General features: G+C 46.5%; 1 protein-coding gene across 1 annotated transcript in view; it reads left to right on the forward strand.

The window, feature by feature from the left end:
• The window catches only part of LOC113407598 (SH3 and multiple ankyrin repeat domains protein 3-like), a 153,289-nt gene that overhangs the window by 84,532 nt on the left and 54,247 nt on the right, over positions 1-14,510 (forward strand). The window contains exon 9 of the mRNA XM_026656391.1: positions 6,474-6,551. Coding sequence (XP_026512176.1) covers positions 6,474-6,551 — 78 coding nt within the window. The remainder of the gene's footprint in view (positions 1-6,473; positions 6,552-14,510) is intronic.

Consider the following 14,510-nt stretch of genomic DNA (forward strand, 5'->3'; position numbering starts at 1 on the left):
GGAAACTAGGGCTGTCGATTAATCGCAGTTAACTCACGCGATTAACTCAAAAAACTTAATCGTGATTAAAAAAAATTAAATGCAATTAATCACAGTTTTAATCGCACTGTTAAACAATAGAATACCAATTGAAATTTATTAAATATTTTGGAAGTTTATCTACATTTTCATATATATTGTATTCTGTGTTGTAACTGAAATCAAAGCGTATATGATTTTTTTACTACAAATATTTGCACTGTAAAAATGATAAACAAAAGAAATAGTATTTTTCAATTCACTTCATACAAGTACTGTAGTGCAATCTCTTCATTGTGAAAGTGCAACTTACAAATGTAGATTTTTTTTGTTAGATAATTGCATTCAAAAACAAAAAAAAGTCCACTCAGTCCTGCTTCTTGTTCAGCCAATCGCTAAGACAGACACGTTTGTTTACATTTACAGGAGATAATGCTGCCCTCTTCTTATTTACAATGTCACCAGAAAGTGAGAACAGGCATTTGGATGGCACTTTTGTAGCTGTCATTGCAAGGTATTTATGTGCCAGATATGCTAAACAGTCGTATGCCCCTTCATGCTTCGGCCACCATTCCAGAGGACATACTTCCATGCTGATGATGCTTGTTAAAAAAAATGTGTTAATTAAATTTGTGACTGAACTCCTTGAGGGAGAATTGTATGTCCCCTGCTCTGTTTTACCTGTATTCTGCTATATATTTCATATTATAGCAGTCTCGGATGATGACCCAGTACATTTTAAGAACACTTTCACTGCAGATTTCACAAAATGTAAAGACGGTACCAATGTGAGATTTCTAAAGCTAGCTATAGCACTCGACCCAAGGTTTAAGAATCTGAGGTGCCTTCCAAAATCTGAGAAGGACGAGGTGTGGAGCATGCTTTCAGAAGTCTTAAAAGAGCAACACTCAGATGTGGAAACTACAGAACCCGAACCACCAAAAAACTAAAATCAACCTTCTGCTGGTGGCATCTGACTCAGTTAATGAAAATGGACATGCATCGGTCCCACTGCTTTGGATTATTATTGAGCAGAACCCATTGTCAGCATGGACGCATGTCCCCGGGAATGGCGGTTGAAGCATGAAGGGACATATGAATCTTTAGCGCATCTGGCATGTAAATATCTTGTGACGCTGGCTACAACAGTGCCACGAGAATGCCTGTTCTCGCTTTCAGGTGAGCTTGTAAACAAGACGTGGGCAGCTATCTCCTGCAATGTAAACAAACCTGTTTGTCTGAGCGATTGGCTGAACAAGAAGTTGGACTGATCAGTTTTTTTGTACATAATTCTACATTTGTAAGTTCAATTTTCATGATTGTGGAGGAGCGGACTCACCCCTGCAGCGCCTCCTGCTGGTCGTCTCTGGGAATTAGCTCTTCCAGCATCCTGGAGCGCCCTCTGCAGGCCAGTGGTCTGCCTGTCCTCTGGCCCCATGTCCCTTCCAGGACCCTGGTGCCCTTTGCTCTGGGTGCTGCCCCCTGGCAGTACCCCACAGATCTGGGTCTCCCCTCCCTGGGGAACCCCCACCCACTATCCCCACCTTGCCTCAGTACTAGGCCACTGCCAGTCACCAACTAGCCCCCGCTCCCTGGGGCAGACTGCAGTATATGCCACTCATCACTGGCAAGGGGGGGTTGGACCTGCTGCCTTGGCCTAGCCCTGGGCTGCCCTCTGCAACCCCCAGTACCTGTTGGCCTTATGCTAGGCCACAGCCTGGGGCTTTCCAGGCTGGAGCTCCCCAGCTCCTCAGCCTTTCTCCAGCCCTGCTCCACTCAGGTACTCTGCTCAGGTCCCTGCAGCCAGGCCCTTCTCTCTCTAAAGGCAGAGAGAGACTCTGCCCTGAGCTCCTGGCTCCCAGCCTTTTTATTCAGGCCAGCTGTGGCTACTTCCCCACTCAGCCCAGCTTTTAGAGCTGCAGCCTTCTGCCAGGGCTGTTTTAAGCCCTTCCAGGCAGGAGTGGGGTAACCAGCCCGCTACAATGATAAAGAGATTGCACTACAATACGTGTATTAGGTGAATTGAAAAATACTATTTGGTTTTTTTACAGTGCAAATACTTGTAATCAAAAATAAATATAAAGTGAGCACTGTACACTTTGTATTCTGTGTTATAATTGCAATAAATATATTTGAAAATGTAGAAAACATCCAAAATATTTAAATAAATGGTATTCTATTATTGTTTAACAGTGCGATTAATTGTGATTAATTATTTTTAATCCCTTGACAGCAGTAGAGGAAACATAAATCTGCAGCCATCCAAAGTGTGTAAATATCAGTGAGTGGGTTGTAGCCCACGAAAGCTTATGCTCTAATAAATTTGTTAGTCTCTAAGGTGCCACAAGTACTCCTGTTCTTTTTGCGGATACAGACTAACACGGCTGCTACTCTGAAACCTATCAGTGAGGGAGGTATCTTTGACTTTGTTACAAGGGGGGTAGCTTGGAGTAAATGGCTGAAATTAAGAAAGGGTAAATTTAAGGGTGGATATCAGGAAAAAGCTCCTGCCAGTGAGACCTGCTTGAATGTAGGATAGCCCCCAAAGGAAGGGGGTTGAGCCCACTAACAATGCAGGGAACAGTCCTGCAATATGGGGGTTTGCAGGGATCAGTCGGAAATAGGGTCTTTCCATTGATAATTTCTGTTGGCATCCGAGAGGAGGTTGTTTGGCAGTTGTTTCCTGCCCTTCAGCGCTGTTTTATATTACGGGGTGTCTGCAGTCTTCATTGGCAGGCTGAGTGTATGGCTAGAGGGAGCCAGAGGCAGGAGACTAGGCCCGAGTTGCCTTCCTTACATGGCAGCTTCTTTCAGATATTCACATACCGAGAGACCTCCCTGGGGGAAGAGCCTGATGTCCTCTGAGCAATCTCAGAGGTTCTCGCTGAGGCACCATGGCAGGTTGTGGTGGAATGATGCATGCTGGGACACAGGGACCCTGCCAGGAGGAGGCAGTGTCTGCATTGTGGCCTGGCACCGCCCCTGCACCACCAGCAGCAACGACTTTTGGGGGACTCTTCACAGCCAGGCCAAGCACACACAGCTTCAGGCCTCCTGAGTGATGGTTTCTTTGTTGTTTTGTCTTTTAAATGGCGTTAACAATCCATCATTTATTTAGAGGGGCCCAAGTGGGGGACAAGTAATATGTTATATTTCAGGCGTTTCTCCTGCCGGAGCCAGAGGCCAGCAGGGTGGGAAATTATTTAAGTGCGAATCCCCTGGTGTGGTACCTGTGGTAGTCTATGTGGTGAGGAGGCCTGATGTAGGTGATGTGGGATTAGATGCGGGGACAGTGTGTGCTGTGAGAGGCCAGGAGGTGTCGTCAATTTGTGTGCTGTCTTCTTTCTTTCTGAGAGTGAGTCTTAAAAATTGAGAGGAGGAGATAAAAGGGTGTGAATCCATGAGTGAGAGAGGCCCTTGGGGTTAAGGGTAGGGACGGTCTTGAATTCTTCCCTCTGCTGTTTCTGTGAGAGTGAGACTGGTGGGGTAGGGTGCAAAGACCATGGAAGTCAGTGCTTGTGCTGTGTGCCTCTCCCTTTGGCTGTCATGGCAGTGCGGTTCTAGGGAGGGGCAGGACACAATGCTTGGAGTAATATGGGGAATGTTTGTTTTGAGACGGATGGCATTATAGGCCACGAGAGGGTCTTAGCTGGGAGACACAGTGGCTGGCTAGTGAATGGGTGCTAGGTTAGGAAGGGGATTTTAGTTTAAGATGTCTCTTGCAGCGAGCCCTGGGGGGGGTCACTCTTTGGGTACTCAACCACAGCAGCTATGTCCCTTTGGTGGGTTAAGGCTAAGTGACTGAGAAGATGGAACAATGCTGCTATACGCTGGGAATGTGGAGACCCAGGATGGGGTCTGGTTGCAGGCGGTTGCATTCCTCAGTCCCTGTGGTAGTTAGAAAGGAGGTACATGGTAATAAATAGGTAAGGAGACTGTGTAAACCAGGAGCAGGATGTTTAATTTTTCCCCTTTGGTTTCACCTTCTCAAGAGGGGGCGTTGTTGGGAGACAAGGCTGCTGGCCTTTGGTTCATGATGATTAATGCTTAGTCAGGGGAAAATAAAACATCAGCTGTCTGTAGTTTAATAAAAGATAACACCCCTGGCTTCCTGTGCATGGCCACAATCTGGATGGAGGGCGTGGCGGGGCCGGTCCTGGCACAGGTGTCAGGTACCTCATGAACCCAGAGGAAATCAGCAGGGAGGAGGTGTGGCTGTGCGGAATGTATCTAGCCTACAGTGCAGAAAATCTCCCTGTCTAAAATTGGGTCTGGCAGGGTGTCCAGGCAGTATGTGGATCTTGACGTGGGATTAAGATGGGACTGGGCACTGCTTGCTCTGCTGCATTGCCAAATCATTTCATCAGCAGTCTGAATTCCTCATTACAATGGCAATGGGAACGCAGAGTTTGAGTGATCCCTTCAGTCTGAATGAAGATGAATCTTCTACTGCACATCCAGATGTCCTGGCCACCATGATGACCATAGGCACATCCAAGGTATTTACTGGTCTGACCCAGACAGCTAGCCACACGTTGGACCTAGTTTTGAATTGGGATTGGAGGCAACCAGACCTTAACCTGTGCCATGGACTGATCATGTACTCCTCCGCTTTGAGATTGGGGCTCATCTCTCCTACTGAGAAAGGGGGCCTCCATCCTTGGAGATCATTGGAACCAGAAAAGTTCCAGACAGCTTAGGAGAATCTTGTTCCACTGACAGACCATTCCTTCAGTGTTTTGGTAGGACACTGTAATACTCTTTTTCCTCTACCATTGATAAGGTGGCCCTAGGCACCCTCTTTGCTGGCTTTATTCTCAAAGGTCACCCTGGCTTATGGATGATCTTCAGTAAATGAAGTGAGTGGGAACATGGTCAGAGCACTAGTGGTGGAAGTCTCATGTCAATCAGTTACAGCATAAAGATTTTTTTAAACTCTTACATTGTGCCAGTATGTCGTACAAGATACTCTGGTAACTCTGGACTGTCTCAGTTCGGTAGCTGGTCTGAGTCTCTCCCTGTGTGAGGAAATTACTTTTTGTTTTGGGGACAGAACTGATCAGATTAGGGATGGGCTGTCAGCTTCTGGGGTGGCAGAGCAGGGTCTTCAGGGAACAAGAGCCTTGTCTTCTCTGCTAGAGTCCCAGCTGTGATGCTCACTGAGGAACTGGAAGTGTTGGGAGAACTTCATCCCACAGCTTGTGCTCTGGATCCATGCCCCTGCTGGCTGGTGAAGGCCGGTGGGAAAGTGATGGGCCCCTGGCTTGTGGAGATTAGAGAGAGCAGGCTACACATTGCCCTGAAGGAAGCAATAGTGCAGCCTTTACTCAAGAAGTCATCGCTTGACACTGAAAACCTTGTTGTTTTTACTGATGCAGACTAACACTGCTACCCCTTTGAAAACTGAAAATCTAGTTAATTATGGACAGTATGCTGATAACATCCACCGTATGTCTCTGTCTCATCTGACCTGAACAATGCCCTTTCCTCAGCTGGAGAGAACAAGACTTGCAGCATGTGGCCAGAGAGCCTGCTGCTGCTAAGAGAGCACAAAGCTTATCAGGGAAGATTGTCGCAATGCTGTCTTGCCTTCCTGCCTACACAGTGTGTGTCACCCGTTCCTCTTGCTGTCCCAGCTGCTTTGGGGAGAACATGAATGTGATCCCAGCGCTGACCGCACACGGGCCTGGTGGGGGAACTCCCTAGAGGGAGCAGCAAAGCCGCTCCATCAGGACCAGCCTCCCCTGGTTGTTCTTCTGGGCTGTGTAGGTTTAGAATTGGGTTTCCCCAAGATTCTGTTCCTTTTTTTGTAAATGGAGTTTTCAGTTTCCTCTGTTTAGGTGGCTGAAAGACCCCAGGCACAAGAAATGATATGCTGTGTTTATTTCTTATTAAACAGACAGTGATACATTACAGATGATTTATAGCTTGTGGGGTGGCAGCTGCATTAACTCCACAGCTGGGAGACTGGTCTGTCCAGGGGTCTGTCCCCAGGGAACGTAAGCCTTTATGGGAGGGATGGAAGAACATTGGCTTCAACACCACAATATCACCTAAACTTTGCTGTGTTTTGACAGAAGCACAGCACCCCCCAAAGAGGTAGAAAGGGATGGAACATGTCCAGATTATGGGGAACAGCACCCCCCAAGGCACAGTGTATGATGGGAACACTTCCAGCCGCTGTGCCCCTGAATGCTAAGCGAGTATTTGGAGGAATGGAGCTTGACTGGGTTGTGGGTGGGCAGGAGGGCAGTTCCCCTGAAGCCGTGATGGGGTCAGGAGAGGTGGAATTAGAGAGACTTGATCTAAGGCTGTAAAAGTGAATTCTGACATTATTACCTTATTTCTCTCCCTTGCAATAGGGAGCTCTCTACGCCTGAATGAACCAAGGTCACCTCTTCCCTCATATCAGTGCTAATAATTTCCTTCTTTCTTCTCTGGTTTTCTTCTCCTAGGAGAGTTGTGCCCGGGTCCTCCTGTTCCGTGGTGCAAGCAAAGAGATTCGGAACTACAACAGCCAGACAGCGTTCCAGGTAGGAGAGTGTGAGGCCATCCCCCCTTTGTTGATGACGGAGAAGTGCCTCGGGGCAGTCTTGTTTTAGAGAGCACTGGGAAAGAGTATTAGTAGATAAAGCATAGGTGTGTGCCCAGCGAAGAAGGGGAGTCTGTGTCGACCATTTTCTAGTCACATGCGGGTGTAACCCTTCTGCCATGTGGAGTCGGCAGCCACAAGAGCCTGGTTCAATATCTCGGAGTTCCTCTTAACATTACAAACTAAGCCAACTTGAGCCACAATCCAGAAACCTGGGAAAACTAAACACCAGCCCATGGCACCTCTATGAGGCAATACTTCCCCACTGGCAAGCACTGACTCTGTATAGAACAAGAGAAAACTTGTACTAAGAGGAGAAGGAACACCGTATTAACAAAAACAATAATTCAAAATGATGCAAACAGTAAGTAAACACCTAGATGCAAACAGTAAGTAAACACCTCATAGACTCATAGACTTAAAGGTCAGAAGGGACCATTATGGTCATCTAGTCTGACCTCCCGCATGATGCAGGCCACAAAAGCTGACCCACCCACTTTCCCTTAGCTCAGCTGTTGAAGTCTCCAGATCGTGATTTAAAGACTTCAAGTCGCAGAGAATCCTCCAGCTTGCGACCCCTGCCCAATGCTGCGGAGGAAGGCGAAAAACCTCCAGGGCCTCTGCCAATCTACCCTGGAGGAAAATTCCTTCCCGACCCCAAATATGGCGATCAGTAGAACCCCGAGCATACAGGCAAGATTCTCTAGCCAGACCCACATTTTACCAGCGATGGCACTTTATTACCTAATTGACTAAAATCACGTTATCCCATTAAACCATTCCCTCCATAAACTTATCTAGCCTAATCTTGAAGCCAGAGAGGTCTTTCGCCCCCACCGTTTCCCTCGGAAGGCTGTTCCAAAATTTCACCCCTCTGACGGTTAGAAACCTTCGTCTAATTTCAAGCCTAAACTTCCCCACGGCCAGTTTATATCCATTCGTTCTCGTGTCCACATTAGTACTGAGCTAAAATAATTCCTCTCCCTCCCTGGTATTTATCCCTTTGATGTATTTAAAGAGAGCAATCATATCCCCCCTCAGCCTTCTTTTGGTTAGGCTAAACAAACCGAGCTCCTCGAGTCTCCTTTCATAGGAAAGGTTTTCCATTCCTCGGATCATCCTAGTGGCCCTTCTCTGTACCTGTTCCAGTTTGTATTCATCCTTTTTAAACATGGGAGACCAGAACTGCACACAGTACTCCAAATGAGGTCTCACCAGCGCCTTGTATAACGGAAGCAGCACCTCCTTGCCCCTACTAGAAATACCTCGCCTAATGCATCCCAAGATCGCATTAGCTTTTTTAACAGCCGCGTCACATTGCCGGCTCATAGTCATCCTGCGATCAACCAGGACTCCGAGGTCCTTCTCCTCCTCCGTCACTTCTAACCGATGCGTCCCCAGCTTATAACTAAAATTCTTGTTAGTCATCCCTAAATGCATCACCTTACACTTCTCACTATTAAATCTCATCCTATTATTATTACTCCATCCTATTATTATTACACCTGTGTGTATCTGCATCTGTTCGGTGAGACTCAGAAATAATCTGTGGATATAAAGCGGATATCCATGGATTTGGAGGGCTCTAGATACAAAATTTGTATCCACATCTGATCCGCGATCCGCAAAAATGGTCCGCCGATGCAGATATCTGCAGATATAAAGCGGATATCCGTGGATTTGAAGGGCTCTATAAACACCCACCCTACCGTATCTCTGGCAGTGTCCTTTGCCTTAAGTTTCCCATCTTGTGGTGTGAAAGTCCAATAGATGAATGCCCCTTTAATGTGCCCCTCCCCCTTTCACTCACTGTACCACACTCAGTTTGTTGTCTGAGGTCAGCGAAGTCCCAGAGTCCGGGGCTGCATTCAGGGGGGTTCACTTCCTGCCCCCGAGGGGGTGGGGCTGGAGCATTACCTCTGCGTCTGTTGCTGCTCATCACTCGCCGCCCGCTGCAGCTGCTTATCGCTGCCGCTGCCCTTTTAGCTATGTTGCTGTTTTCTGAGGTTCCACCACCTGGCCCAGCCCTTTGTGATTTCAGCTCTCAGTGATTTCCTTGGCTAGTGGGGAACCTCACCCACACCAGGTCTAAGGCTTAGCCCCCTAGCCCAGCTTACTAGTGATCGCAGCTCTGGTCATCCTTGAGAAGACACAAGGACTCTCAGTTGAGTCTAACCAGCTCTGTCTTTAAACACTGGAGAAGAAGGGTCACATGGCACATAGATAATTTCAGTGGAGTCTCCCCCTCCCCACACTTTTATTTGTATTTGGCAGCATCTTGCGCGCTCTCTCACCCACACACCCTTAGTGAGTGACGTTACAATTAGGGTGACCACCCTCAATTAGGACATACTGAGTACAGTTCTGCTGCACTTTAGTCATACAGTAAGGATAACAACAGTTCGCTAGCTCTGCATCCAATACTGAAGTTAGTTTTAACCCAAAACGGTCAAAATTGATCACTTTGGCAAAGCAGAGATGTCTGTTGATCACCTACGCAAAGTAGGTGTGTCTAGGCAATTACAGTCTGCTCCTGGGGTCTTGTGCTCCAGTTAATCAATAGATGGCACGGGAGAGCTCATTCAGATCACTGGTTTACATGAGGATGGGGATTACTGGAACAAACTCTAGCCCCATCTTCCTTATTCTGGAACTGGTTCAGTCCCTGGAGCGACTGGGGGAGGCAGCGCACATGCACACACGGTAAATGCTGCATTCTTCTTCTTTTTATTGTTGAACTTGTAGCCCTCCTTTCACGCACTTGCTTACACACATTCAATCACATATTCTCATTCAGAAAAGACCGAAAACCATGGTCCTGATTATCAAAGATCTCCTGATATCTTTCCCAAGGGCAGGGGATATTAACTCCAACTTGGGTAGATACAGTCTGCCTCCCCAAATTCCCCCTGCAGTTGCCATTTAGAAACTGGCTTCCTCACTTCCTTTTCCAAAGTGCTGTGTACAGATGCTATAGGTTGTCTGAAGACTGTTATGTTCTACTTCAAGGTGGCTGCATTTCAATGGCACATAAAATGATTTTTATCAAGCACGAGAATCTGATTTTTAAACAAATTAAGCAAACAGTTCACACACAATGTTTCCAGTCCAATAGGTAATGTGCATGTGCAATTACTATGATTGCATATGCAGATTAGGCCATTGTAGGCAAGACGTATGCTGATGGCTTTTCAAAGAGCAGTGAGTCTCAGCCTCTTTAGCTCTGTCACCCGTGAAATGACTCCAGATCATGCCACGACCCTTTTGCACAGGATTGTGTGATTTGGGTCACGAGAAGAAACAATGGCGGGGGGCATTGTAGAGTGGGTGATGGAAAAGATGAGGGGTATAGTGCTTGTGAGGGTTGGTGGCTGGTGTGTTGGGGATATTTTTCTCCCCCTCTTCCCCCATCTCATCTCCCTAACCTAACCTACAAGGCATTCCGCTCCACAAAGGTACTGCATCCAGAGACTGCAGTGTGGGCACCACAGCCTCTAGAACAGCTCTTCCTCTGCCCCAGAGTTGAGCACTGTCTGGGCTGGAGAAGTGGGGAAAGAGAGATCTTCCCATTGCTGGAGTTTGTAGGAAGTAGGGGACAAAGCAGAGGTGGGGAAGCAGCAGCAGCAGGAGGAGGGGAAGGGAATGAGATGCTCCTGTCCTGACCTCTCTTCCCTCCTGCTGTGTTCTAGTGACCTGGCGATTTTGCAGAATTTTGTTCTCTGTCAGTGAGGTAAGACCCACTTGAAGATTCCACCCACAGGGTGAGAAACTGCCCTAGGTAACCCACTGTTGTATGTAGTCTAGTTGTAGCCGTCTTGATCCCAGGATATTAGAGACAAGGTGGGTGAGGTAATTGTGACATTCCCCAGGGTACAGTCTGGACTGCTGGACAACTGTGTCCCCTCAGTTCTCCAACTTGGGGTGCCTTTTACACTGCTTCGCTGTGAGAGCAACCATCTCTGGTCTGCTCACACACAGCCTCCAGCATGTAAATCACTCCCAGCTATACTGTATGAGTGCTATAGCCAACCAGCCACTCTTGAATTACACTGCAGGGCAGCACCAGCAAACTCCCAGTCCCAGGGTTTTCCCAGAAATGTACATCTTGTACTGCCCAGCACACCCTTGGATAACACAAGCTCATAGAAAGTCCGTCATTTCATTAATAGAAAATGATGTGCACAAATTCAATTTATCCCAAATGGAGTTTCCCAAACACTTCAATCCAAACACACTGGTTAGATAAAACAATAAAACAAGTTTATTAACTACAGAAAGACAGATTTTAAGTGATTACAAGTAATGAGGCATAAAAGTTAGAATTGGTTACCAAGAAATAAAAGGTAAAATGCATCCAATGCAAACTTAACAAGCTAAGTAATTACAAAGCAAAAGTTTCTCTCACCACATGCTGTACCAATCTGACTGGCTGAAGTCCTTTCAGCCAGGATCCCTCCCTAGTCCAGTGATGCTTCCTTTCTCCTTCAAGTGTTGTCGATGCCGTGAGTAGCGATGAAGGGAGAGAGATCTTGGGGCATCTGTCCCCCTTTCTTATAGCTCTCCTTTTCTTCAAAAATCATCTCCATCTGGGGTCCAGGAGACAGAGGTCTGGGAGGATGGGAACCTCCATCTGTTTCTTTGCCAAAATGTAAATTCCTTGCTCACACTCTTTTTCCTGCCAAAGAATGGCGGCATAACCTGGTGATAATAGTCTATTTGATTTTGTTGAAATCGGGCTGAGGCGTCAGTTTGCCTTTTGTCTTTGAGGAGCTGGTTTGTGCCTGCTTTTCTAAACTTGGAACATGCCTCAGTAATGTTATACAGTAGAATTTTACAACTTTTCAATGTTGCCACACATATTTTACCAGGACAATAATAATCAGCAGATTATTCATTTTTCAAATGATACCTCACAAGGTATACTTTGAACAAAATCTATTATAGTTTTGTAAAATGTGTGAACATAGTAATACAGACCGTCACAATAATGTCTTTTATTGGACCAACTTCTGTTGGTGAGAGAGACAAGTTTTTGAGTACACAGAGCTCTTCTTCAAGTCTTGGAAAGGTATTCTGAGCCTCATAGCTAAATGCAAGAGGGAACAGGTTGTTTAGCATAAGTGATTAGCACATATTGTAAGGGGCCATTCAAGGTAGAGTGGCCCATTAACACCTCTCCAGTCTCTGAACTGTTTGGATTCTGACAGAGCAGAATAACTGAATGAGAAGATGGAGATCCCCAGAGTTAGTCTGGATAGCTCTGAGAGACTTTTGGGAAACTGGCAGATTACTACATGTCTGCCACCATTTGGAATTATAGATTGCGACTCACATGTACATGTATTTTACCTGCTGTAACCTCTCAATAATTTTCTTTCCTTTTTCTTAGCAAATAAACCTTTAGTTAGTTCACTATAGAATTGAATACCAGTATTGTCTTTGGATGCAAATTGACATTGGTGAGTGACTGGTCTCTTGGGACTGGAATATTTGTGAATTTTTGGAGAACATGACCAGCTATCACATAGTCCAGTTTGCCTGGGTGGCAAGATAGACTGGAGTGTCTAAGGGGAGAAACTGCTGAGCTTGAATTAATATGCAAACTAGATACCATTAACTTGGGTTTGAATAGAGACTGGTAGTGGCTGGGTCATTACACATATTGAATCTATTTCGCCATGTGAAGTATCCTCACACCTTCTTGTCAACTGTCTAAAATGGGCCACCTGCTATAATAGCTCATCTTAATTAATTAGCCTCTTACACTTGGTATGGCTACTTCCACTTTTTCATATTCTCTGTATGTAGTGTGACAGACCCAGACCAGTGGGGTACAGGAGTCTGGTAGAGGGCAAATATACTGGTCACTGGATGAGTAGTTTTCTGTTCCCTGAGTGACCAGAGCAGGGGCTGCACTAGAGGAATCAGGAACCTGCTAGAACCAATTAAGACAGGCAGGATACTTAAGACACCTGGAGCCAATTAAGAAACTGCTAGAATCACTTAGGTCAGGCTAGCTAATCAGGGCACCTGAGTTTAAAAAGGACCTCACTTCAGTTTGTGGTGTGCATGCGAGGAGCTAGGAGCAAGAAGACATATTGCTGGAAGACTGAGGAGTACAAGCGTTATCAGACACCAGGAGAAAGGTCCTGTGGTGAGGATAAAGAAGGTGTTTGGAGGAGGCCATGGGGAAGTAGCCCAGGGAGTTGTAGCTGTCGTGCAGCTGTACCAGGAGGCACTATAGACAGCTGCAGTCCACAGGGCCCTGGACTGGAACCCAGAGTAGAGGGTGGGCCTGGTTCCCCCCCAAACCTCCCAACCCCTGATCAGACACAGGAGGAATTGACCTGGACTGTGGCTTATACCAGAGGGGAAGGTCTCTGGGCTGTTTCCCGACCCACATGGTGAATCTGTGAGGCGAGAAAATCCGCCAATAAGCGCAGGACCCACCAAGGTAGAGGAGGAACTTTGTCACAGTATATATATATCTTCTTATTATATGTTCCATTCTATGCATCTGATGAAGTGGGCCCTGAAGAATTGCTCTGTGTGGCTCCAAAGCTTCTCTCTCACCAGCAGATACTGCTCCAATAAATACATTTGTTAGTCTCTAAGGTGCCACAAGTACTCCTCGTTCTTTTTGCTCCAATAAAAGCTATTACCCCATCTCTTTAGATAACCCCGGCAGTTTGTAGATATCCTACAGACATCTCGCTCCAAATGAAGTGATGAGTATCGGAGTCCTGTGCTTCTGTCATTGCCCATTCTTCATCACGAAACTCTGATGTAAGCTTTCGTGGGCTACAACCCACTTCTTCGGATGCATATAGAGTGAAACATTGAGGAGATATATATACACACATACAGAGAGCATGAACAGGTGGGAGTTGTAGAGGAAACATAAATCTGCAGCCATCCAAAGTGTGTAAATATCAGTGAGTGGGTTGTAGCCCACGAAAGCTTATGCTCTAATAAATTTGTTAGTCTCTAAGGTGCCACAAGTACTCCTGTTCTTATTACAGTTACAGACTAACACGGCTGCTACTCTGAAACCTGTAACTGTAATATTTGCTTAAGATGTCAGCATGTCTTTAACTCACTGACTGAGAAGGTTTGATTTTGCTGTGGCAAGTAATCCTCTAGAGATGGTACCATGGGACATCACGTATACACATCCAGCATCAACTTTGGAGATTGACCTGCAGAAGTGGGCAAGCTGCCTTACTCACCTCTGCTCCTGGGAGGCTGCTCAGGCCCAGTTGTGTAAATCTGGTAAGGTGCAAGTCCAATTTTGGAGGTCTGCCAGCAAAAATGGCTTGTGCCCAACTTAAACAACATCCAGGTCCCCAATCTTCTCCAGCTGACAGAACCCAGTGTCAAAGTCTGGCACAGTCAACATGGCACCAAGGTCCCTGAATTTGTCTGGGTCAACCTAATCTGGCACCAAAGTCCCAGCACATTCAATATGGCATCAAGGTCCCTAGATCCCTCCAGGTTGACCCAACTCAATGCCCGGACCTGGCACTATTAACTCTAGTCAACCAGCCGGGTTTGGTGCCTACTATAAGTAGAACTAAAGTCCCAGGATCCATCCGAGTTGACAGAAGCTAGAGACTAGGATCTAGCACCATGGACTGTGGTGAACCACTTGATAAAACAGTGCAGTGCCCTTTATACATGGTATTAACGTCCCCACAGCTGTCAGGGGTGTCAGGTGCAATGTCAAGGTTTCAGCAGAATTGAATGGTGTTCCACTTACTTGAAATGTTGCAGCATCAATATACTTGGGTCAGGTTCCTGGATCTATCTCGGTTGACCACGTCTGTTGCTGAGAATCTGGCAAAATTGACTCTGTTGAGCCACTTTGCTGTATAGCTGTAAGACCCCTGGATTCCACCAC

This window comes from Terrapene carolina, unplaced genomic scaffold, assembly GCF_002925995.2.
Source record: "Terrapene carolina triunguis isolate 2854851 unplaced genomic scaffold, T_m_triunguis-2.0 Scaffold230, whole genome shotgun sequence".
NCBI classification, from domain to species: Eukaryota; Metazoa; Chordata; order Testudines; family Emydidae; genus Terrapene; species Terrapene triunguis.